General features: G+C 48.3%; 1 protein-coding gene across 2 annotated transcripts; it reads right to left on the reverse strand.

Annotated features, from left to right (window-relative positions):
* Positions 1-3,206: 3,206 nt before the first annotated feature.
* CEACAM20 (CEA cell adhesion molecule 20) lies at positions 3,207-22,871 on the reverse strand. Of its 2 annotated transcripts, XM_047793396.1 has the most exons (12): positions 22,374-22,871; positions 18,518-18,595; positions 17,655-17,933; positions 16,899-17,192; positions 15,194-15,472; positions 11,769-12,047; positions 9,158-9,272; positions 8,865-8,950; positions 8,005-8,066; positions 7,630-7,665; positions 7,030-7,152; positions 3,207-3,686 (listed from the first exon to the last, which is right to left on the reverse strand). In XM_047793396.1, the coding sequence occupies exons 1-12, from the start codon at positions 22,423-22,425 to the stop codon at positions 3,633-3,635; spliced, it is 1,737 nt and encodes a 578-aa protein (XP_047649352.1). In that variant the 5' UTR covers positions 22,426-22,871; the 3' UTR covers positions 3,207-3,632. The 2 variants fall into 2 exon arrangements, with proteins under 2 accessions (XP_047649352.1, XP_047649353.1); XM_047793397.1 differs by lacking the exon at positions 7,030-7,152.
* Between the last annotated feature and the right edge of the window lie 1,701 nt (positions 22,872-24,572).

Raw genomic sequence — 24,572 nt, forward strand, 5'->3', positions numbered from 1 at the left:
CAAGCAGGCTCCCACCTCAGGACTTTGGTGTGTGCTGTTTGCGCTACCTGGCAGGTTCTATCTCTGAGGATTCCCCTATCTTTAGGCTAGTATCACCTTCTCAAGAGGTATTTCCCCCACCTTCCCCCAACCATTGTAAACTTACAAAAGAAATCTTCACGCCCAGGTACTCCTTGCTTCCTCCCATCTTTATTTTTTTCTCTAAAGAACTTGGAGTTCCCTTTGTGGCTCAGTGGTTAATGAAACCGACTAGGAACCATGGTATGCGGGTTTGATCCCTACTCTCGCCCAATGGGTTAGGGATCCGGTGAGCTGTGGTGTGGGTCACAGACGTGGCTTGGATCCCATGTTGCTGTGGCTGTGACATAGGCCAGAAGCTGTAGCTCCGATTCGACCCCTAGCCTGGGAACTTCATTATGCTGTGGGATCAGCCCTAAAAAGCAAGCAGAAAGAAAGAACTTTTCACTGACATAATATATATTTTAGGTATTTATTTAGTCTATTGTTTATTTGCCTTTTCCACTGGACTGTCAGCTCCATAAAGGAAATGATTTATATCAGTTTTGATCACTGCCCTATCCCCAGCACCTAAGGTACCTGGCACATAATAGCTGCTCAATTAAGTATTTGTTTTGAATAAAGTTTCCTGGCCCTACATTAAACACTTTAACATCTCACATCACATTAACTTCCCATACCCACCCCACCCAGGGGGACGCTGAAAATTGAAGCCCTGCTATATGAAAATAGGGTTTTGTTTGTTTGTTTTTAGGGCCGCACCTGTAGCACATGGAGGTTCCCAGGCTAGGAGTCCAATCAGAGCTGCAGCTGCCGGCCTGCCCCACAGTCACGGCAACACAGGGTCCAAGCCATGTCTTCCACCTACACCACAGCTCACGGCAATGCTGGATCCTTAACCCACTGGGCGAGGCCAGGGATCAAACCTGCGTCCTCGTGGATACTAGTCGGGTTTGTTACCACTGAGCCACAATGGGAACGCCTCATCTCTCCCTTTTTAAGCAGCTATTCTTTTTACAGAAGTAATATGAAATAACTTATGTTAGACTATAAGGGCGGAGCTGGTATTTGAGTCCAAGAAGTCTGACTCTGGAGTCCATGCTCTTAACTCTTACAATATTTTGCCCCTTGCCTGCACGTCGGTATCTTTCCGCTACATAGCAGGACTAAGTTTGCAAACGAGGCAGAGAAAGGTACACACTTATTCATAATAGAAGCAAACAAGTCCTACAAGTAAATTTAGTAAGATAGATAGAGACATTAGGGAAAAACCTCCAAAACCCTACTGAGAGAGACAAAAGACATAGAAATGCCACTTTACAATGGTTGTGTTGGAAAGATGTCAAATCTCGCAGACCGATGTACAGATGCAGTATACATAGGACAGAATCACAATGGGGTGCTTTGAGCATTAGTTCATCTTTTTTGGCCTCACCCACGGTACAAGGAAGTTCCTGGGCCAGGGATCCAACCAACACCACGGCAGTGACAACATCAGGTTCCTAACCCTCTGAACCACCAGGGAACTCCTCATCTTCCTTTTTTTCAGTTCACATGTTTTGACTTATTTTTTATTTTTTTACTTTAAGCTGTTTTTATTTTTTTACTTTAAAGCATTGGTAATATATAATGTAAAGGTGACTTTGTCTTTCGTTAGGTCATTTTTTTTTCTTTCAAAATGAACTGGATGGTCATGTTGACTTCCAGGAGCACCAGAATCCCTGACCTAAGCTGAATATTATAGGGACCTTGAGGAACAGAAACGCCTCCTAGAAAAATGCCCTCTAATCCAGAGATTTCTCTCTCAGGTGTTGGGGGATTGACTGAGACCAAGTTTCATAATGAGGCTCTGTTTTTAGGGAGCTGGATGAGGGCTCGCCATCCACTGGAGAGCCAGGAGGTCACGAATCCATTTGCTTTAAAGTTTAAGGGAGAGGGAGAGTGTGACCCGTCCCTTGGAGATTCAGGGGGAAGCAGTTCCTGGCAAGAAAAAAAAAAAAAGGACCGTCCTTTTCCTTTGCACGATCCTCTGCCTCAAACTATAAATGTTGGAGGGACCAACATTTACTTTGTTAGTCCCTGCTCTTCTCTGTCTTCATCTCCTCTCTTGGGGGTCTGTAGGGGAAAGGGTTAACTCAGCAGGCCTGAGTTGCTCAAACCCTGCATATTCCCCTCAAAAGGCCTAGCTTAAAGGACTTGATCAGCTTCTAGGAACTGAGCTTCTGCAATGTTCTATCAGATAGAGGTGTTTTTGCACACCTGTACCCCTCTGTCTAGATAGTTATACAAGCACGGTGATCTGTAGTGAACATACCTCCTTGCCTCCTGGGGGTCTGGAGCTTCAGCAATGGATCCGCATAAAGACCCTGAACACGCAGATTCAGGGTGAGCCTCCCTGGTTGGCAATGCTTCCCGTATGTGGTCACCTACTGCGGGAATCCCCCTGTGACTCCAGAGAAGGGACACCTGGCAGCTTCCTCATGTTTTCCTTCAGACGTCACTGCTTATATCCTTTTCCTTTGCTCATTTCCCTCTCTGTCCTTTTGCCATAATGAACCATAACAATGAGCATAACAACTTCCAGGTCCTGTGAATCCTTTCAGCAAATCATTGAGCCTGAGGGTGGTCCTGGTGACCTCCGACACAAGATTTCATGGAGCCCCCTAACTTCAAATCCCACTGACAACTCCCAAATGTGTCTCTGCAGTCCTGCTCTATCCAGACTTTCAGGAACATCTGCCTACTGGATTCTCCAATTGATCCTTGATGTGTCTAAACCAAATTCTTGGTTGTCTATCCCAAATTTGCTCCTCCCACACTGTTGCTTCAGAAAGTAGCCTGCCGATCATTCCGTTGTTCTGGCCAGGAGCCTGGGAGTCACCCTTGACTCCTCTTTACTTTTGGCAAACCTTGTTCTCTCATCTCCATCAATGAGTCCTTCGGGGTTCTAAGAATCTCATGCCCGCACCTCCCCAGGTGCCTCATTCCCATGGTTCATTCTATGTTTTCTCTCGCCAACTCTTCCTCTCTGTCTATATATACAGCATCTGCAGCATATGGAAGTTCCTGGCCTAGGGGACAAATTGGAGCTGTAGCTGCTGGCCTGCACCACAGCCACACCACTCCAAGCTGCATCTGTGACCTACACCGCAACTTGCCACATGCCAGATCCTTAACCCCACTTGCCAACTCTTAATAGCTCCTTTTTCTTTCTTCTCTACCATGATTTGAAAAGACACGGCTTATCGGACCCCTGCATACACCCCATACTCTATCTTATCGGACTCACACTTCTCCTTGGATACCGTATCTATCAACAGTGTTTGCCAAGGATGGGCAAACACTATGGCATCCCCAACTCCTGGGTGTCGGATCTTGGCCGTCTCATTCTAGGTCACTTTTGCCTTGTCTCTATTGCATTTAAAGAAACAGGAGTCCAAAGCCTGAGATTTGATGGGAGCTAGGGTCCAGGGCCTGGAAAACACATCGAAACAGAATGTCACAAGCTCTACAAAGAGATAGGCTGGAGTACAATATGCATGCAATAAAAGTCATTGAAAATATGATTGGGCGTGATTTCTTCAGGATTTCTGGAGAGACGATCTCTGCTTCTGTTAGACGGAGGAGTTGATGTGGCAGTAAAGGTTGTGCTCTGGATTCACCAGCACCTATTATACAAAGAGAAGAGGTGAGTTGCATTTCTAGATGGACCTTCCTAGTCTATTGTTGTAGGGGCCCAAACACTCTAGCATTCTCCTTTCCCACCTTTGAAAATTCCAAAGAGCTTCCTTGTTTCTCGCCGTACTTCAATCACACTGGAACTTCTCCATTCCTTGAATGGCCCATGCATGTCCCCGCTGTGGAGGACACTCTAAAGGGACCCCCATGATCCTCGCCTTCTGGTATTCATACCCTCATGTAATCCTTCCTTGAGGGCAAGAGCTGTGATTGGCTTCTAACCATTAGACTATGGTAAAGGTGACAGGATGTACATGCTTACATGTATGTGATTCTGTGATCTAAGATCATGACATCTGTCTTGGCTTTGAAGATGCAAGATGCAATGTTATAAGCTGTGTTAGGCAAGGACTACATGGCAAAGGATTGAGGGCAGCCTCTGGCTGACAGCCAATAAGAAACTGAGGCCCTCATTATGACAGCCTGCAAGGAACTGAATGCTGCCAATAACCATAACAGCTTGGACGTGGATCCTTCCCCAGTTGAGCCCCAGATGAGACCTGAGACTTGGCCAACACCTTTATTGTAGTCCTGCAGAAGACCCAGCTGAGCAGCCCCTGGACTCCTGACCCAGGAAATCATGAGATAGTAAATGTGTGCTGTTTTAGGTTGCGAAGTTTGTGATAATTTGTTATACAGCAATAACAAATTCTTTCACTTTAGGGCCTTTTCATTGGATGCCCCTCAACTCGGAATGTTCTATTCCAGACCCTTTGCATCGTTTGCTCCTCCTCATCCTTTGAGAACGTAGCAGACACTGAGGTGGCTGGCCGGACACTCTTCTCCATATTTGCTCCCTTGCCTGCTTCTATTGAAGAGACTGGGAAGGATAACACCTCATTTTCTCAGCCTTCCTTCCAATAAGAAATACCTACCATTTAGGAGTTCCCGTTGTGGCGCAGTTGTTAATGAATCCGACTAGGAACCATGAGGTTGCGGGTTCGGTCCCTGCCCTTGCTCAGTGGGTTAACGATCCGGCGTTGCCGTGAGCTGTGGTGTAGGTTGCAGACGCGGCTCGGATCCCGCGTTGCTGTGGCTCTGGCGTAGGCTGGTGGCTACAGCTCCGATTGGACCCCTAGCCTGGGAACCTCCATATGCCGTGGGAGCGGCCCAAGAAATAGCAAAAAAGACCAAAAAAAAAAAAAAAAAGAAATACCATTTCATGGCATTTCAACCCAAGGAGATATAAGAGGCAGTGTACTGGGTGAGATTTCCAGGAAGAGCTTTTCCTCTACGGATAACAGGGAACAAATGTGACTCCTTTCCCCAGACCCTGATGAAGATAAGGACCTAAGAGGCTATGTTTGTACCAGTTCACAGCTCCCTGGAGGGCTGAAAATGTCAGCACAATGCATACAACAACCTGAGAAAGCGTGCTTCTCTCTGGAAAATTTGAACCCAGAAACCTTTAAACAGCAGTAGAAGATGCTGTCATACATAATTATACAAGTTGTAAAGGAGCCGTGGCCAGGAAACTTTCGTAGAAATTCCATCTGGACTAAGGAGAATGGAACCGATTCATTGATCAGCAAAAATGGGCAACCACATAGGAGAGAAAAACTTCCTGATAACATTCCGGTCCCAAGTAATTTCTGTAATTGAACTATCTGAGATTCCCCAGTGTTTTCTTAATTACTCTCCATTTTACCTGAACTCCTTTCAAGGGGTTTGTCTTTCTTATTAAAAATCCCTGAGATACATATAGACATTCACATCTTTTGAGAATGGTTCATCCGATAAGTAATGGAGCAGAGTGGAATATGATGCCCTTGCATGGGCTGGATTAAGGAGGCATGAAGAAGAAATAGAAGGGAAGAGGATGGAATGAGAGGGAACAGAAAAGAAGGAAACAGAATTGAATGGAAAGGGAAAGGGTGAGGAAGAGGAAGTGAAGAGAAAAGAGAGAAGGACGTGGAAAGAAAATGAAGAGAATGGAAAAGGAAGACATAGAGTTAGAAGAAATGGAGTGTGGTGGAAGGAAAGCCAATCAAATGGAAACGAATGCAAATAGTGACACTGACTATTCCAGACGTGGAAGGAAGGGCAGGTGATAGAATGAATGGAGTAGGTGAAATATATGGATGTAAGAACAGGAATGAAAAGGGACAAGAAGGAAAAGAATAGAAATGAAATACAGTGATGGGATTAAAATGGAGTAGACAGGATGGTACTAGACAGTAACAGAATGTGGGAGATTAAAATGAACAAATAAAAATGAATAAAATGTAAGAGGGGGACGTAGGAAAGAATGGGAAGGGATGAAAGCAGAAAGATGGACTAGAACACAATGAGAACAGAGTGTTGTGGGATAGAATGCAAAGGAATGACAGCGAGTGGAGTGGGTGGGAAGAGAGGACAAGGAATGGAATAGAAAGAAATAAGAGGAATAAAAAGAATGGAAGGGAAATAAAAGGAATTTTTCATGGCCACACCCACAGCATATGGACGTTCCCAAGCCAGGGCCTGAATCTGAGCCACAGCTGCAATCTACGCCACAGCGGTGGCAATGCCAGATCCTTTAACCCCCTGCACCAGGCTGGGGATCGAACCCGCACCTCCACAGCAACCTGAGCTGCGGCAGTGGAATTCTTAACACGGCACCATGGCAGGAACTTCAATGAAAGGAATTTTTTTTTTTGTCTTTTTAGGGCCACACCCATGGCATATGGTGGTTCCCAGGCTAGGGGTCTAATCAGAGCTGTAGCTACTGTCCTACACCACGGCCACAGCAATGCCAGATCCAAGCCACATCTTTGAGCTATACCATAGCTCACGGCAATGCCAGATCTTCAATCCACTGAGCAAGGCCAGGGATTGAACCCACAACCTCATGGTTCCTAGTCGGATTCATTTCCGCTGCGCCATGGTGGGAACTCCAAATGAAGGGAATTTTATGGAAATTAATGAAATGGAAAGAAATGGAGTGGAGTGGAATGGGGAAAAAAAAAAACAACAACCCTAAATGGAATGGAGAGGAAATGGTTGGAATGAAGTGAGAAGTAAATGAAGTTAAATGGATAGAAGGGAAATGGGTGGAGTGAAAAGAGATGTGATGGAAATGTGGGCTGCTGTACAATGGAGTGGACTGAAAGAGAGTAGGATGAAATGAACCAGCAAAAGTGACAGGATAGAAATGGATTGAATTGAAAAGATTGAAAAGACTTTCGAAAGGAATCTCTGGATAGTTTATCCTACAGTCTCCTCAGCAAGGAGGAAAGCAGCTTGGTGTCAGCCCCTCTATCTGTCCAAAGACTCCATGTGGCATAAGGATACCTCATAGTTTGACTCTGTGTTTCCCTTTGGTAGAGTTGGGACTGATGGATCCGATGCCAGTTTGGGCTGTGGCTTCCTGGGGCCACGAGAATAGCCCCCATGGACCGCTGAAGATGATTCCTTCTGGAAGTGAACAAAGAGGTCCTTTAGGACCCACAGGCACAGATTGCCTTAGAATTAGAGCATCTGGAAAGTCGACGTGTACTCCCCAGTGATCCAAAGAGAAAGTGATTCAACCAGGTTCTTACAATGTATCGGAAACAAAAGGAGGCTTAGGACCCAGGGCTCAGAAGACTTCCCTTTTCACCTGGCTACTGCCACAACCTCTACTCCAAAACTTCCCTTCCACCCCAGCACTTGCTAGGCCAGTGCCACCTCATTTCCAAGCCCTGGGGTTAGAAGCAGCTCAGTATAGGAGCCAGAGTCCTAGAATGTGACCCAGCTCCATGTGAGGCTTTGGGGTACCTTCTCCCCATTCCTGGCCCTGCAAGGCTCAATGAAAGATCTAGCCAGGATGGTTTCTCAGACTTGTCACATAGAACATTCTCGGATTGTGTTCCCTTGCAGCTTCTTTCATAAAATCAAGCAGGGACAACCCACCTCATGGAACTCCCCTGGAGGGTCCTGTGTCAGCACCTGAGGGAAAAGAAAGTAGTGAAGAGGTCATGGGGCTTGGGATGAAGGACACCCCCGGAAATGCTTGGAAATAGCTTGGGCCTCAGAGGCAGTTACATCCCCTCTGATTCCTGAGGTGGGTTTCAGGTTAGGCATTGTCATGCTGAAGAGCAAGAAGACAAGGAAAGGGATGAAAAAGCCTTGGAAGGTCTTGAGATCCCCAGAAAAGCCAGGGAGGAGATGCGGAGACACCCAAGCTGCCACCCACCCCAGGAAGTGAGGCCAGAACAGCCCTCCTGGAGTGAGGAAGGGCCAGATAGTCAGGGGAGCAGAGAGGGTTCCTCTGGAGGTTCTACCCACCTTTTTGACTCGGACCTGTTCTTGAGTGTTGGGTACATTGGCATACGTGGGCATGGGCCAGTCTAGAGAAAATGAATGCCAGCCCAGGGCTGGAGTTAGGAAAAGATATGAGGGAAGGGTCTATTTGTCCAGGTCACTTCTATCCCCAAGAAGGATGTGGCAGAAGCCTTCCTTCCTTTCTTCCCAGGACTCCCCATCACATCTCCAGTGATCTTGACCAGGGAATGTCCTGGAAATCAAGTTCTGGATTAGATAAAGGCAGATGGATGATACAGATGAGCACCAAAGTCTAATATCTAGCCCCAGTTGTGCCAGGGTCCTCTGTAGATGGAGTTTATCATATATCTTTCCTGGCCTTGGTTTTCTTCTCTGTGAAATTGAGCTGTATTGGACAGTTTCTAGAGGACTTCCATTTCATGAGCCCATCATATGAGAATCTTAGGCCAGACACAGCAAAGGTGTTTCATTTCATCTTTGGTCAACTCCTATCCATCAGCAGAGGGTGGCTGAGGCACTGGGTTGGGATGGACTATGTGACTGGTTTTGAATTTAGCAGGGAAGTGTGTTGTGATCAATTCTCTCTGTCTAGAGCAATCAACTAACAAAGTTTTCCAAGAGTAAGGAAGAACAGAATGGCAGCATGTTGCTATATTTGTGTTATGGCTATTGGAACAGGCAAAATCCCTCAGAATTCTTGACCCTGATTGCATCCATTTTCCAGATGGGGACACAGAGGTTCTGGGTATACAGGGCTTGCCCATGACATTATAATGACCTGGGGGCAAAGCTGGGAGCAGAGGCCTGGGCTCTCTGCACCAGCCTCTTCCCCTGCTCTGGGCATCAGCTATGGAGTTACTTACTGCGACCAGGCTCTGCAGGATGAGTCGTTTCAGAGGTGGGTGTCATGGCCTCAAGGATGAGGTCCTCTGTTGTTCTCCTTGAGGACCTGAAACCCCGAGACCCTCATTCTTTTATGCCTTTAGTTCCTGCCCATCTCCACAGGCTCTGCCCATATCCCATGTCCATTTTGGGCGATGTCCCAAACCCTCTCAATTCCCCATGCGCCATGGAAACCGTTCAGCACCATGGTCAGCACCAGGTCTGCCAGCAAGTCCCCTGTGGGGCACACCCCCTAACCCATTCCCAGCTTTACCCTTTGGCATATCTTATGTAGAGGAAACAGGCCAGCCCTGTGGCCAGGGCAACAACAGCCAGGCTCCCGATGGTAATGCCAGTGATGGCCCCTATAGACTGGGACAACCGGGGACCTGGGGAAGGAGAAAGAATCAGGACCTGGGCCTGACACACCCTCATCCTTGTCCCCAGCCCCACTTCCAAGCTTGTGGCTTTATCTCCACTGTCGTCTGATGAGCACTTGTTTTCCAGCCATTGGGAGGCAGAAGTTTGTGGTAGTACTAGCATCATTTCTGGAATCAAACAGCCTAAGTTCACATCTCAGCTGTGTGACCTTGACCATGCTACTTAACCCCTCTGGGCTTCAGTTGACTCTTCTGTAAAAGAAGAAATAAAAAATTCTTTTTCTTTTTCTTTATTTTCTTTTTTTTTAGGGCCGCACCTGGGGCATATGGAAGTTCCCAGGCTAGGGGTCAAATCAGAGCTACGGCTGCTAGCCTACACCACAGCCACAGCAACACAGGATCCGAGCCATGTCTGCGACCTGCACCACAGGTCATGGCAATGCCAGATCCTTAACCCACTGAGCAAGGCCAGGGATCAAACCCGCAATGTCATGGTTCCTAGTCAGATTGGTTTCTGCTGCACCATGACGGGAACTCCTAAAAATAGAGATAATATGATGCCTACTTCATATGGTTGCTGGAAAGATTAAATATATATATATACGTATGTATATATTCATGTTCCCTATATGTGATGTTTAATATGTTCAATGTAGGTAAAGTATTTAGACCCATGGGCAGTGATCGGTGTTAGTGTGATGACACTGCTGATTAGGATGACGGATCAGATGTGGCCAAGTATGGCCAAAGGAAAGGACTTTGGCAACCAGAAACCTGGCTTTCCCCTAAGTGAGTCACCTTTGACTCTCTGGGGCCCTGTGAACATTGACAAAAGTGACTTCTCTTTCTGAGTCTCTTTCCCGCACCCGTAAAGTGGGGGAAATGGTACCTACTGCATGGAGCTGTCACGACAATGAAATGAGATCATGAATGTTATCGCCTGGCCTCCAGTAAGTGATTGATTAATACACGGCAGTGGTTACCATGAACAGTGGCCTACTGTTTACCCATCCCCCTTCCACCTAGAACCTTTCTCAGTGGGGTGAAGTACAGCCACAGGAATTAGGAAGGCAGCCACCCGAGGGTCAAGGTTATGAGGAAAGGGTCCCACTTTGGAGGGGGTTTCCTGGATGCCATAGGAATTCCTGACTGTATTCTCTGAGTACCCATTTCTTTAAAGGCCAAACAAGCCTCATCATCTGTAACCTTACAGGCTTTATGAAAGATTCAATGAGATCCCCTGTGAAAGTACCAACACAGTGCCTGATACTTAGTAGGTGCTTATAAAAGGCAATAACGATGATGATGGCGATAGATGCTGCCATGTACCAAGCTCCAAGATCCCAGAGCCCTTCGTACCTGATCCAATTCAAAGCCTGCAAGATCCCTGTGACCATCAACTAAATTCACCGCTTCCTGAGCCTCTGCTTCTCCATCCATCCTGTGGTCTCAACAAGACCAGAGGTTGTTCTGATGAAGAAATGAGATAGTGTGGGAACCTGTATGGGGCCCTCCACTCTGTGGACAACTGGGAACACTGCTCTTGAGATGGCCAGCCTGGTTTTAAACCCCAGGAATGGGGCTTTAGTCTCTAGATCTCAGTGTCTCCTGAACGGTGGAGAGACCAACAGGCCTGCCTCGTAGCTGGCTGGCCAAGAGGACCTAAGAAATCTTTGCTGATGGTGTCTACGGAAAGGCTGGCTTCAGGGTGTGACACAGGCTCAGTAAAGAATCATTTTATTTAACACACACAATATGCCAGGCACTGCCCTAAGAACTTTACCAATGTGAATTAATCTTCCACAACCCTATGACATAAGCACAAGTTTGATGTCTGTTTTACTGGCAAGGAATCAGAGGCCCAGAGAGGTTAAGTAGCATGACCAAGGTCACACAGCATTGGAGCCAGGTTGTGAACAGCGACTGGCTAACAGTGACACTGTGTTGCCTTCTCAAGAACTCAAGACAGACATACAGAGGTTTGGGGAGTTCCTTGGTGGCTCATCAGGTCACAGATCGGATGTTGCCACCGCTATGGCTCTGATTACTACTGTGGTGCGGGTTCAATCCCTGGCCTGGGGAGCTTCTGCGTGCCACAGGTTCAGGAAAAGATAAAAGAGAAATACAGGGGCCTTGCTGCCGTCACAACCAGGTTGTTATTAATATAAGCTTTGGCTCCCCCAGTCAGCTCATTCCTTCTCTCCTTGACTGTCTCCTTGACTCACTGTGCTTCTAAACAACTCTGAAATGTAAGCATCACAAATCCCATCTGTAGGTGGGAAAACTGAGGCTCAGAGAACCCTGCAGAGGCAGCCAGGGCACCCACGTAGGAAGGAGCATCCCTAGAACCTGAGTGTTAGGAGTTGAGACCCCACAGCTCCAGATTAGGAACCTGCCTCCGCAGGACACTCGCAGTCACACCCTGCCACCCGAGCCCAGGGGAAGGAAGACCAGCATCAGGAAAAGTCCAGGTGACCCAAGGAGAAGGGGCCCTGAAGGACTCACCCATCACCCTGACCCGGACGGAGGCGGAGCTGGCCAGGTGGGTCAGGGAGTTAAAAGCCACACAGTTGTAGATCCCCTGGTGTTCCCAGGTCAGGGCCTCGATGACCAGCTGCTCCCCCGTCCACACACTGGTGGAGTGTTCGAGGGTCCAGTGAAACTCAGCATCTGGCTGGGATTCAGCCCGACACTGCAGGGTCAGGCTGGAGTTGAACTCTGCCTTGATGGTGCTGACTGCCTCGGACGCCGGGCCCCTGGTGATGTCCGCTCGATCAGGGCCATCTGTGTGCAGAGCCAAACACACGCACCCATCCTCCACTGGCGAGATACCTGTTCCACTCCGTTCAATCCCACATTGGAAGTTCTGCCTTTTTTTTTTTCTTTTACAATTCTAACTAAGGGCATTCCAGGTTGTAGCCTGGAAAACAAAGGCTCTTCCACCTGCTGTTCAAAGGAATCTCAGTGAGAGCAAGAAAAAAATGCTCCCTTTCGTCCTTGGCAGCCCAGCAAATGGATTATAATCCATAACACAGATGAGGAAAATTTTGAAATAAAACAAAATTAAAATAAAAAACAGAGTTCCCTGGTGGCTCAGTAGGTTAAGGATCTGGTGTTGTCACTGCTATGGCTCAGGTCACTGCTGTGGTGGAGATTTGATCCCCGGCTGGGGAAATTCCGAATGCCACAGCTGAGGCCAAAAAAAAATTTAAAACAAGCCCCCCACCCGCAAAAAAAAAAAAAAAAAGCCAGAAACCTCTGCTCTTGCAAAACTGAATTCTAACAAAGGAGGCTTATAAGACATCCAGGCTTCAGAAGTTGTTGGTGTGTCCTGTGAAGGTAGCCCCTAACTTCCAAAAAGCTCACAATTCTGATGGAATCTCTTACTTAATAATTACCAGCCCTGTGAGAATACTGACACTTACACCTATGTATTCTCAAAGGCAGAGATGCTCGTAGCTGTTCTTTGTAAAGCCAGAAGGAGACCAGTTGTCCTTGGCTCTCCTCCCGTATCCGTGAAGGAAACAAAGGATATGGCTGGTGGATTTCTCATGCAAAACCAAGAGTTTGAGTCTTAAGTCCATGTGAACTACTGGAGGGAAGGAGGCAAAGAGTTTCTAGTTGCAACAGCCCACCAGAGAAGGAAAATCTTGCCCTTGCCCCTAAATATCCTTTGAATCTGTTCATGTCTCCCCATCTGGTCTCCCCGTCCTGGTCTCACATCCTCCAGGGAGCAGCTAGAGGTGTCTTCCTAAGTACACCTGCCCACTCTCCTCCCTACTCGGATTCCCTAGTGTCCTTGGAATGAAGCCCATGGCTTACGAGCTCATTCACAATCTTGAAGACCCCTCCAGCCCCACCACTCACCTCTCCACACCTCCCACTCTCAATCCAGGAATAAGATCCACTTGGATATTCCATCCCTGCCACAGCCTCTCTTGCCTCAGAGCCATCGCATACTCTCTTCCTTCTGGAATGCCCTTCCCCTGAGTCTCTACCTACTTACTTGTCCTTCAGATCTCAAGGTAACATCGCCTTTCATGGCGAGTCTTCCCACGTCCCCCAGACTGGCGGGGGCTTTCTTCGGGGTCCCCAGATCTCTCACGTCATGGCAGCACCTAACACCCTGTATTTTCTTTGCTTGATTATTGATCTCCTGATCCTGAGTAGGCTGTGAGCTCTGAAAGTCACAGAGCCTGACTTGTTGCTCAGTATAGAGAGAGAACAAATTAGACACTTTTGATTGAACGACTGGAGTAGGGAGGAGAGAGCAAGAGAGAAAGGGAAAGCCATGTACTTAGTCTCTGACTCGCTGCCCCCTTGCTAGTCAGTGCATAGAACAGACCCCCGCTTTCTCTCCCTGCAGACACCTCTGCTCCCCCAGTCTACCCGAGCTTAGTTCACAGCCTCTACATCCTTTGAGTAGCTCAGGCAAAAAAAACCCTTGGAGTCATTCCTGACTCTTCCCTTTCTCTTTGCTTCATGTCAGTTAGCAGCGAATCCTGTGAGTCTGGTATTTAAAATACATTCACAGGAGTCCCTGCTGTGGTGCAATGGGATGGGCAGTGTCTTGGGAGCCCTGGGATACAGGTTCGATCCCTAGCTCCACACAGGGGGTTCAGGATCTGGCGTTGCCACAGCTGCAGCTTAGGTCACCACTGAGGCTCGAATCTGATTCCTGGCCCTGAACTCCATATGCTGTGGGGTGGCCAATAAATAAAATAAATGGAATGAAATCAATGAAATAATAATAAATACAGTAAAATAAAAATAAAAATAAAATAAAATAAATAAATTAAGTCCATGGTCTGACCACGTCTCTTCACCCACAGCTGCTACCCTGGCTCAGCCTCATCATCTCTTGGTGGACGGCTGCGGCCCCCATGAGAAGGCACCTCACAGTGTAATGACCAAGGGCCCAGCTGCTGTATCCCCACATCCCAAGCCTCTCCCAAGCTGCACCCTGCCAGGACCTAAGCGTAGGGGGGGAACTAAGGCAGAGCCCTTTCAGGAGGCATGGGCGCCTCAAGAGTCCTGACAGTGTCCCTTTAGACCACTCCATGGTCTACACGATCCTACCCAACGCGCTCTCCCTTTCTCCCTCACTTGGAGTCGGACTTGCATCTCAGTGCCACGGCTCCCCCAGCCTTTTGAGGCTCTCCCAGCCTTTTGAGGCTCCCTCCCTCATTCTGCACAGGAGCATTCCCTTAGTAAAATCCTTGCATGTCTAATTCCGTGTTGGGGTCCACCTCTCCATGGAGCCGGACAAACCCAAGTCTTTCTCTAACTCCTCCCTCTCCCCTGCTTCTACCCCGTAGACAAGGGCCAGAGAGACCTTGTGACAACCTAAGTCTAATGCTACCGCTCCTCTGCTCAGAGCCTTCTGTGGCTGCCAGTGTCCTCCCCACGGCTCACTGGACCCCGTGTGCTCTACTTCCACTCTCCGGACCTCTTCCGTTCCACTGCCCCCCTCCCCCGACTGACTTCTCCGGTCACCTTGGCCTCCTTGCGTTCCTCTGACATGTCAAGCACAGTCCACCTCAAGTGCTGGTCCCTCCCCTGGGACTCTCTTCTGCTGGCTATCTGCACGGCTCGCTCCCCGCCTCCTTCTGCACAAAGGCCACCTCCTCGGGGAGGCCCCCCCTGACTACCCCAGCCAGAACTGCAACACCTTCCCCGCCAGGCCTGTCGTTCTTGCCACCTCTCGCTCCATCAGACATACCAGGATTCACCCTCGATTAGCTGTTTGTGCTCTGTCTCCCCTATAGGAACATAAGCTCCACGAGGGCAGGTGTGTGGTGTGGTCCAGGGCCCAGACATGCCCAGCACAAAGCAGATATTTGACATTTATGGAATGAATGGCTGGAAGGAAAAATTTAAGCAAGGGAGGGAGAAGGGAGGAAGAGAAGGTCGCGGCTCGCGAGACTCACAGCTGATGTTCAGCCTGAAGGAGTCGCTCCGGGCCCCGCTGCCCCAGTTCCAGACCTCACACTCGTAGGGCCCCGCGTCGTCTCGCCGGAGGCCGTGGATGACCAGGGTCCTGTTGTCAGCTGACAGCACCAGGTGCGGGCTGGGCAGGAGGGGCTGGCCCCTCAGGAACCACTGGACTCCAACCCCCTCGTGGCTGGTCTGGCAGGTCAGGACCACCAGGCTGGCATTTTCCACAAGATTCAGATTTGGGGATGTGATGCAAGGCTTGGTCACTCTTTCTGGAAGTACATGAAGACAGAGGATGGGGGCCAGGGACCTTTTGCCTGTCTCCCGTCCATATGGGGCCCACAGGGTCTTCTGGTGTATGCATTTTGTGGGTGGTGTGTGTGTGTGTGCTTTGCATAAGACCGTATTGTGGGGGTGGTACATCTAAGCTTTTGGTGTGTGTGTGTTATGTGACAATTCTGTGAACGTGCTATGGGTTTTGTGTGTAGAGAGAGTGTGTGGTGTATGGATGTATTTGTGTGTGTGTGTTGTATGTATATGTTTTGTGACGATGAGGTAGGGGTGGTGTATATATATATATATATATATATATATATATATATATATATACTTTGTATACAGCGAATGTGTATTGAGTATATATGTTTTGTGACGATGAGGTAGGGGTGGTGTATATATATATATATATATATATATATACTTTGTATACAGCGAATGTGTATTGTGTATATATATTTTCTGGATATGAGTGTTGTGTGTCTGTGGTTATACATATGTGTTGTACTATTTGTGTATCACTTTATTGTGTGGGCAGTGCATTTAAACCTTGTATGTGTGTTCTGTATCATTGCGCACATGGGCTGAGGGTGTTGAATGTGTGGTGTGTGAGGTGTTTTCTGTGTTGCATGGGAGGATGCTGAGTGTCTGTGATGTGTGTTGTGTGCATCTACTGTGTGTATGAAATGTTTTGTGTGTATATGTGTTTTATGGGCGAGTGAGTTGTGTGTCTATGATACTGCTCCTTGCATATGTGAGATTAGTGTTTCTGTGTTTTATGTATGAGCACGTCCTGGGTATTGTGTGCATGCTGTGCATATGTGTGAGTGTACTGTATGTACATGTTGTGGGTTCGTGCATATGGTATGTATATGTGTTGTGTGTCTGCGATGTATTATGTCCTATGTATTGTGTGTATCTGTCATGTACATGTTATATGTGTCTTATGTGAGTGTGTAGTATGTGCTTTTTAGTATGTGCTTGGTGTTATGTGTGCTGTGTGTCTGTGACGTGTGTTGCATGTATTATGTGTACGGTTTTGTGCATGTTACATGTGTCTTGTGTGAGTGTGTGTTGTGTGTGAGTTGGATGTGTCTCTGGTGCATATGTGTGAGTGTGCTATGCATGCAAGACTATTATCAGGGTCTTCATGAGTGAGAGTTGTGTTAGCCTTTGTGTGGACAGACAATCACCTCCCCACTTCAAAAAAATCAAATAACAGACACCCCACAGAGACCCAACAAGGTCGTGTGGTGGCTGTGCCAACCCAGGACCCAAGACCTTCCCTGTGGTCAGAGCCATGATCTGCCACCAGTCACACAGGAAATGCCCACTCCACTGGGTCCTCCTCCAAGTCTAGGACACTGGTGTAGCTCTGATTCTCAGAGAAACAAAGGAGACATACAGGGAAAAGACACTCACCAAGGACGCGGACTTTAAGGGCACCCAGACGGGACAGGTTGGTGGCCTTGTTGGACACCAAGCACCTGTACAGGCCCTCGTGTTCCTTGGATGCAGCATGGAGGGTAAACGTGCTCGTGGTGGGACTCAAGCTCGTGATGGGCTTGGAGTCATTGGAGAAAAACCATGAATAGTCAGGGTGTGGATGAGACAGTGTTTCCACCGAGAAGGTCAAGTTGGAGCCCTCTATCACCTCAACTGCCTCCCCATTGGGTACACCAGGCTCCAACTTGATTTCAAAAGGGTCAGGACCATCTGAGAGAAGAAGAAGAAGAACTGTAGCAGTAATGATAGCATCGGTGACAGCTCTCTTCGGGGAACCTAGGCAGTCAATAGATATTAACTTTTTTCTTCTCCCATCCAAGCTCTGGAACCATTACAAGGAGATGCAAGGGTCTGGGGATGATTACATGTCAGCTTCATCCCTGGGTAAAGCTGGACAGGAAGATACATCTCCTAAAGCAGGCCAGCAAATGCTCCTTCCTCACCCCCTTCCCTGGCAATATTTTGGATCAACCATCTGAAAGTGAAGGAGCTCAGTTTTAGGCCTGTCAAGTTGGAAGTTCCCAGTGGAATCCAAGTAGAGAGGTGACACAGTTATACATCTGGAGTTCAAGGGTGGACGAGTCTGCATTTGGATGGTATGTAAAGCTGTGGGACTTAAGGAGATCACCAAAGAAGTGGGTGAGGGGCTGGGGAGAATGGAGAGGGACTCACAGTACACAATCAGGAAGGTGGGGTTGCTGCTCTGGACCTGGAGGACACCCCAAACTTCACACTGGTAAGTCCCTGCATCCTCCCGCTGGACAGTGAGGATGGTGAGGTTCTTGCGATCCGTGGACAGCCACATGCGCTCATCGAACTTCAAGGGGTGATTGTTGGAGACCCAGTAGATGGTAATATTGACGTCCTTGGTGTCACAGTAGAAGCTCACCCCTTCCCTGTGCTCTATGGCAGTGCCCTGGCTGACTGCAATGGTGGGCTTGGCCAGTGAGCCTACAGGAGAATGAGAGAGAGGGAGACAGAGGCAGAGACTCAGACAAACAAAGACCCAGCAAGACACACTCACCAAGGGAACCCAGAGAAACAGGGATGGATTGGAATTGCATGAAGACATGCTGAAGCTCCATGAGCTCAAATGCTGGATCTACTTCTCATTCTAGGTGTGAGCTTAGGCAACTCACTTCCCTTCTCCAAGCCCCATTAAATGGGATTGTACAAATAAGACAGAGGGTCTTGGACATGACCATGGGTCAATTAGTATCAGCTGCAAAGAAATCAAGCTTGTAACAGGAATGAGTGCTGGGGCTCCCTACTCACTTCTTAGCCAACCTTCCTCACCCATGGCCATGACAGCCATGGTCTACCCTTTACCCTGCCCCCAGCACAACTGATCAGAGCAGCTGTTGCCCATTCCCCAACGGGGCCAATCAAGTTTGTCCTGTTGGGACTTTGGGCATGTGACCCTGATGGATGGAGACAGACAGACAGCCTTGTTCCTATGCCCACGACTCTGCATCTGCCATGAGTCTGGCACGACCAAGGGGTCCCCAACATAGACAGAATAACATCCTTCTCACTTCGGGTGGCTTTAGGCAGTCTGTCAGCAAGGGTGAGCTGGGCTGCAGCTGGCAGGCTCCATGTGGTCAAAAGCGAGGCTGGAGGGGGAAAGAAGAAGCATTCAGGGAAGGAAGGGTGTGTTGGGGTGTCCAGTTTTGGTCTTCACTAGCAGAGGGAGGTCTGAGGTCGAGGATGGGGCGCTCCGACACTAGAGGCTTGACTCCTACCCACCACTTACAGGCTGTGTGACTTCAGGCATGTTTTGATCTTTTCTGAGCCTCAATTTCCCCACTTGCGAAATGGGCATATTATCACCTGTCTCCTAGGATATCTGTGGGTGGTCATGAATACTGACAAGCTCTAACTGGGTCCCCCGAGGGTCCCTGTCTTTCTCCAATGACGCTTGCTCCCTGGAAGTTGCATGGGCAGCCTCCCCTTTCCACGTAGAGGTAGACGGATGCTCAGATAGGTGAGCTCACTTTCCAAGACCATGCAGTGGGTGTCAGAAGCTAAACTTGAACCTGGCCCACCAGCCCCTAAAGACTGCCGGCTCAACACTGTGACCTTCCTCTGACCCGGGGCTGGGGCATGGAGTCAGCCCCTGAGCAGAGGGAACTTCTGTTATCTTTGATGGGATAAAGGAACCTTTGGTACTTCCTCATCCTTGCCCTCAGGCAGAGATATCCCTTGTTGGGGGGGGGGAGCAGAGGGAACAAGACAGTAGAGGTTTCCAGTTTTCCATCTGGCCATTCAGCACATAGTTTTATGGAAACTCAAACGGTGGACATAGGTGGGGAGCCCCAACCCCAGCAGCCATGTCCGTGTGCGGCTAACCTAATACCCCCCACGCCCCTCCCATCAGCTCAGTTAACAGAGCCTGGCCGTCCTGCCCATCTCCACCCTCCAGAGACCCTAATTTGGCCCAAGCACTGCCCTATCCCCTGCTCAACCAGCGGTGAAGGGCTTGGGCTCTTGGATCCTGGGGAGCAAATATGGACTCTCACGCTTACTTTCTCTACATCTCTGAGACTCAGTTTCTTCAACTACAAAATGGGGAGAAGAGAAGAACTTAGTTCAGTAGGTTATTGTGAGGTCTGAGGAGCTATCAGACGTGACGCTATTATTTTTATGATTGTTATTCTACAACTACTGTTATTCTTATTTCCTGTACTGGTATCTCTCTATGTTCAACGCCATTAGAGGTGACGTTCACAACTCAGAGCCTGACTCTCTGGGTTTTGAATCCCAGCTTTGCTGTGTTTATTTGGGCAAGTGGTGTCCTCTTACCCAAATAGACATCTTGTCTGCGTCTCAGTTTCTCCGTCTGTAAGATGGGGGTCATCGCAGTTTCTGCCTCGTATAATTGTCACAGGAGAAATGAAATACTGCAGGTGCAAGCCTCACAGGTGGGCCTCATCATACTCATCCAAGGGCGGAAATTCTTTCTGTGCAAAGCCTCCACCGGGACCCTCCCCGAGGCTCCTCCCCAGAGAAGCCTGCTTCCTGTCCCTCTAGGAGGAGGCCAACGTTGAGGAAAAACCCAAGATGCTGTGGCTGATAACTCTCAGCCTCCCAGGAGGGACAAGGAGCCCCTGAAGTCTGCCTGGGGCAGCCAGGAAGCTCTGGCCAGAGGGAGGAGCGGGTCTCAGAGCCACACAGCAAAGCCGGGCTGAGCCCTCACCTCTGCACACCACACATTGCAAAATCACATCTTTACCTCCAAAATGCTTTTTTAAAAAATTAAAGTGTCAGGAGTTCCCATGGTGGCTCAGTGGTTAATGAACCCGACTAGGATCCAGGAGGATGTGGGTTTGATCCCTGGCCTTGCTCAGTAGGTTAAGGATCCGGCATTGCCATGAGCCCTAGTGTAGGTTGCAGCTTGGATCCTGTGCTGGCTGTGGTGTAGGCCAGTTCAACCCCTAGGCTGGGAACTTTCATAGTCCACAAGTGCAGCCCCAAAAAGCCAAAAAAAAAAAAAATTGAAGTTTAGTTGACTTACAAAGTTGCACTGGTTTCTGGTGATTCAATTTACATATACATATAATATATAATATATATTTATATATTAAATATATATTTAACATTAATGTATTAAATATATTTTATATATTTATATATAAAATATATTTAATATTAATGTATTAAATATTTTTATATTATATTTAAGATATATAATAGTATATATCTATATAATATATACCATTAATATATTATATATGATACAGAATAGTATATAATTATATATAATACAGAATCACATATATTTATACTATTGTAAATATATATTTATAGTATAGTACATATAGTGTAAATATACTATACTATATAAGTAGTATGTATTTAGGGAGTTCCCGTCGTGGCGCAGTGGTTAACGAATCCGACTAGGAACCATGAGGTTGCGGGTTCGGTCCCTGCCCTTGCTCAGTGGGTTAACGATCCGGCGCTGCTGTGAGCTGTGGTGTAGGTTGCAGACGTGGCTTGGATCCCGCATTGCTGTGGCTCTGCATAGGCCGGTGGCTACAGCTCCGATTCGACCTCTAGCCTGGGAACTTCCATATGCCACGGGAGCGGCCCAAGAAATAGCAAAAAGACAAAAAAAATATAGTATATATTTATATACTATTCTGTATTATATATAATACATTATTATATATAATACATATATATTTAATCTAATAACCTGTAATGGAAAAGAATATAGGAGTTCCCTTGTGTCTCAGAGGGTTAAGGACCTGGTATTGTCACTGCAGCAGCTTAGGTCACTGCTGGCCCAGGAACTTCTGTATGTGGCAGGCATGGTCAAAAAATATATATGTATGTACACACACACATACACATATATGTATATACACGTATACATACATTTGTATACGTGTATATGTATATATATTCTTTTCCAAATATAAATGCAAATATACACATGTATATACGTATATACATTCATTTCCATTATGGGTTATTATAAGATATTGAATATAGTTCCCTGCACTATACAGTACGACCTTCTTATTTTTTTTATACATTAATGTACATCTGTTAACCCCAAGGTCTTTTTTTTTTTCTTTCTCTTTTTAGGGCCGCACCTGCAGCATATGGAGGTTCCCAGGCTAGGGTCTAATGAGGGCTATAGCTGCTGGTCTACGCCACAGCCACAGCCATGCAAGATCCGGGCCGCATCTGTGACCGACACCACAGCTCAGGGCAATGCTGGATACTTATCCCACTGAGCAAGGCCAGGGATTGAACCTGTGTCCTTATGGATGCTAGTCAGATTCGTTAACCACTGAGCCACGACAGGAACTTCACCCCAAGCTCTTAATTTATCCCTCCCCCCACCTCTTTCCTCTGTAAATCTGTTTTCTGTCTATGAGTCTATTCCTGTTTTTCAATCCAAATATTCTAGCTTCTCCCTTTTGGCTCAGATGCCCTTTAAGCATCAATGTCACATCCATCCCCTGTCCTGATGTGTGACCTGTCCCCTCTGGGCTGACACGTCTCCCTCTGCCTGTCTCACTCCCGTCTGTTTCCCTGTCTCCCGCTCTGACTCCCCCGGAATCTATTTTTCTCTGTGTGTCTTTAAAGTTTTCTTGCTCTTTATCCTGCCTCCCTCTCGCCTCTCTAGTTTGCCCTCTCGTGCAGTTTCTACTCTTATTTTCACGGTCTGTCTGTCTCTCTCTGGTTCTGGTTCTGGTTCCATGGTTCGGATTCCATCTCTCTCTGCACGTATGTTGTCTCTGCCTCTGTTTCCCTTTGTCAATCTCTTAAGTATTTCTGTTTCTATTTCTGTGTCTCTGTGTGTCTTTTGGGCACATGCACGCACACCCACAGCCACACCCTTCTACCCCCCACCCCACCTGAGGGGAACAGGGCACTCACCTGAGAGCAGGAGTCCTGCCCAGTGGTGGGCCCAGAGGGCAGTGGACGCCATGGGTCCTGCCACCCGGCTTCAGAAGGCCAAGCGGATCGCCTCCCCGGCTCGCTCAAGCAGGCACCGTCCTTTTCCGGCTGCGGGCCCTCCAGCTCCCTTCTCTTCCCCTCTGCCGGGCTGCAGACTCACAGGCTCTTCAATGACAGCACCCCACCACCTCCAGGTGAGGGGGGAACTTCGGCCGCACCTCCCTTCTCCGCCCCAGGGTTCACGTCCCTCCTTCTCCTCCTCTCCGCTCAGAGAGCCCCGGAAACCCTGGAGTTTCCCCCGAGGTGGCAAAGGAGGAAGCAAGCCCCGCCCTTTGGCCCCGGATCCCCTGAGAAATTAGGCTTCCTCCCACTTGCTTGACATCAAGGAGGGGGCAGCCCAGGGAGAGGCAGGGCCAGATGTTAAAGGGGCCTGGAACCAAGATTATAAATGCTCAACAGCTATTGCAATAAAATCAATAACGGTGGGCTCCCGGTGGTCAAGCGCTTAAGAAAACCAGCCCCAGGGGTCCCACTGTGGCTCAGCAGGTTAAGAACCCAACTAGTATCCATGAGGATACAGGTTCAATCTCTCTCTCTCTCTCTCTCTCTCCCCCAAACTCTTTGGCTCCTTGGGCTAAGGGCACCAGGTTCCAGTGAGCCAGCATTCCAGACCCCCCACCATCCATCCCATCCTGTCCTCCCCAGAATACCTGAGGCTTCTGACCACACCCCCACCACTCCTCATCCACTCATCCAGGCTTCGATCCTGCCTGCCTCTGCTCTGTCTCACCCACTCAGCGGCCCCAGCCCTCCTCCCCTCCACCCCACCCAGGAGGACAGAGCCCCCACTGGCCTGGGCTTCCAGATCGGCCTCTTCATAAGGGAGGAGATTTCTCTCCCTAAATCCCTACTAACCCACCCTCCACAAGGCAGGTTGTGTCTTTTCCTGCCCCCCCACAATAAAGGAGGATTTCCTGGGCCCTTTTCCTAGCACATCTTCCACTTTCTTTCTAACAGGTGAAAGTAAACCCAAGTCCTTCCTGCCCCCACACCCTCACCTGCCAATCTCAGCAGAGCAGGCTGGCTCACTGCTGTGTCTTCACCTGACCTCCCAACCCACGTTGCCACGCTATGGCTGCCTCCACCATTCACAAAGATTTATTTGCCCTGCTATGTGCCAGGCACTATTTTGGTGTTGAGGGCGTGCCAGCAAGTGAAACACAGACCTCAGCCCTTAAAGAAAGTACATTTCATGCAGGGAGAGTGGAGGTTTGGGGGAAGACAATAAGATATGTGATAAATAACTGAATTATCCGTGGTGTTGGAAAGTGATGGTGCCACGGGGGCTCAGGGCAAGGGAGTCAGAGTGCTGGGTGGGCACACTGGATTCCGGGCTAAATTGGGTGGCCTGGGTCGGCCTCATAGACTTTGGAGAACAACTTGAAGGAGGTGAGAGGGTAAAACAGGCATTGGAGGGTCTTAAGAATTAATTCATTTCTGAAAAAAATGGAAGCAGAGTGCCAAGCTAGGAGCCACCCCCTGCTTCCTGTGTGTAAATAACCACACAAGTTTCTCATTGCTGTTGTAACAAATGACCACAAACTTGGTGGCTTGGAAACAAGACACGTTCATGATCTCTCACAGTTTGGAAGGTCAGAGTGCAGGTTGGCTCAGCTGGTTTCTCTGCTGAAATCAAGCTGTTGCTGCCTGGGCTCTTTTGGAGATGCCTTGGGAAGAATCTGCTCCCAAGTTCACCTAGGTTGATGGGAGAATCAAATTCCTTGGAGTTGTGAGACCGAGGTCCCCATTTCCTTGCCAGTTATCAGCTGTGGGCCACTCTTTGCCCCTGAAGCTTTTTTCTTGTCCCTGCATGTGAGCCCCGAGTCTCAGAGCTGCCAACACACAGCACATCTCTCTGGCTTCCTTTTCTGCTGCATGTCTCTACTGCTTAGAGCTAGAGAAAGGTCTCTGCTCTGAAGGGCTTGCGTCATTCAATTGAGCCCTCTGGTAATCCAAGCTATCTCCCTATCCGGGAGTCTGTAACCTTATTAACATCAGCAAAGCCCCTTTTGCTATGTAACAGGTTCATACCGTATTCACAGCTTGGGGCATGGACATCTTTTCTGCTTACCGCAATGTTGTGATGTGAGGGCAGGATATCTACAGTTGAGCAGCCCT

The sequence above is a fragment of the Phacochoerus africanus genome, chromosome 8, assembly GCF_016906955.1.
Source record: "Phacochoerus africanus isolate WHEZ1 chromosome 8, ROS_Pafr_v1, whole genome shotgun sequence".
NCBI classification, from domain to species: Eukaryota; Metazoa; Chordata; class Mammalia; order Artiodactyla; family Suidae; genus Phacochoerus; species Phacochoerus africanus.

Excerpts from the sequence above, each read along its gene's own strand:
- CEACAM20 (XM_047793396.1), bottom strand. The coding sequence starts at position 22,425 with ATGGCGTCCACTGCCCTCTGGGCCCACCACTGGGCAGGACTCCTGCTC. Across the intron at positions 7,666-8,004 it reads AACAGGTCCGAGTCAAAAAG|GTGCTGACACAGGACCCTCC; the intron begins GTGGGTAGAACC and ends CTTTTCCCTCAG. Across the intron at positions 7,153-7,629 it reads CTCCAGGGGAGTTCCATGAG|AAGGAATCATCTTCAGCGGT; the intron begins GTGGGTTGTCCC and ends GTTCACTTCCAG.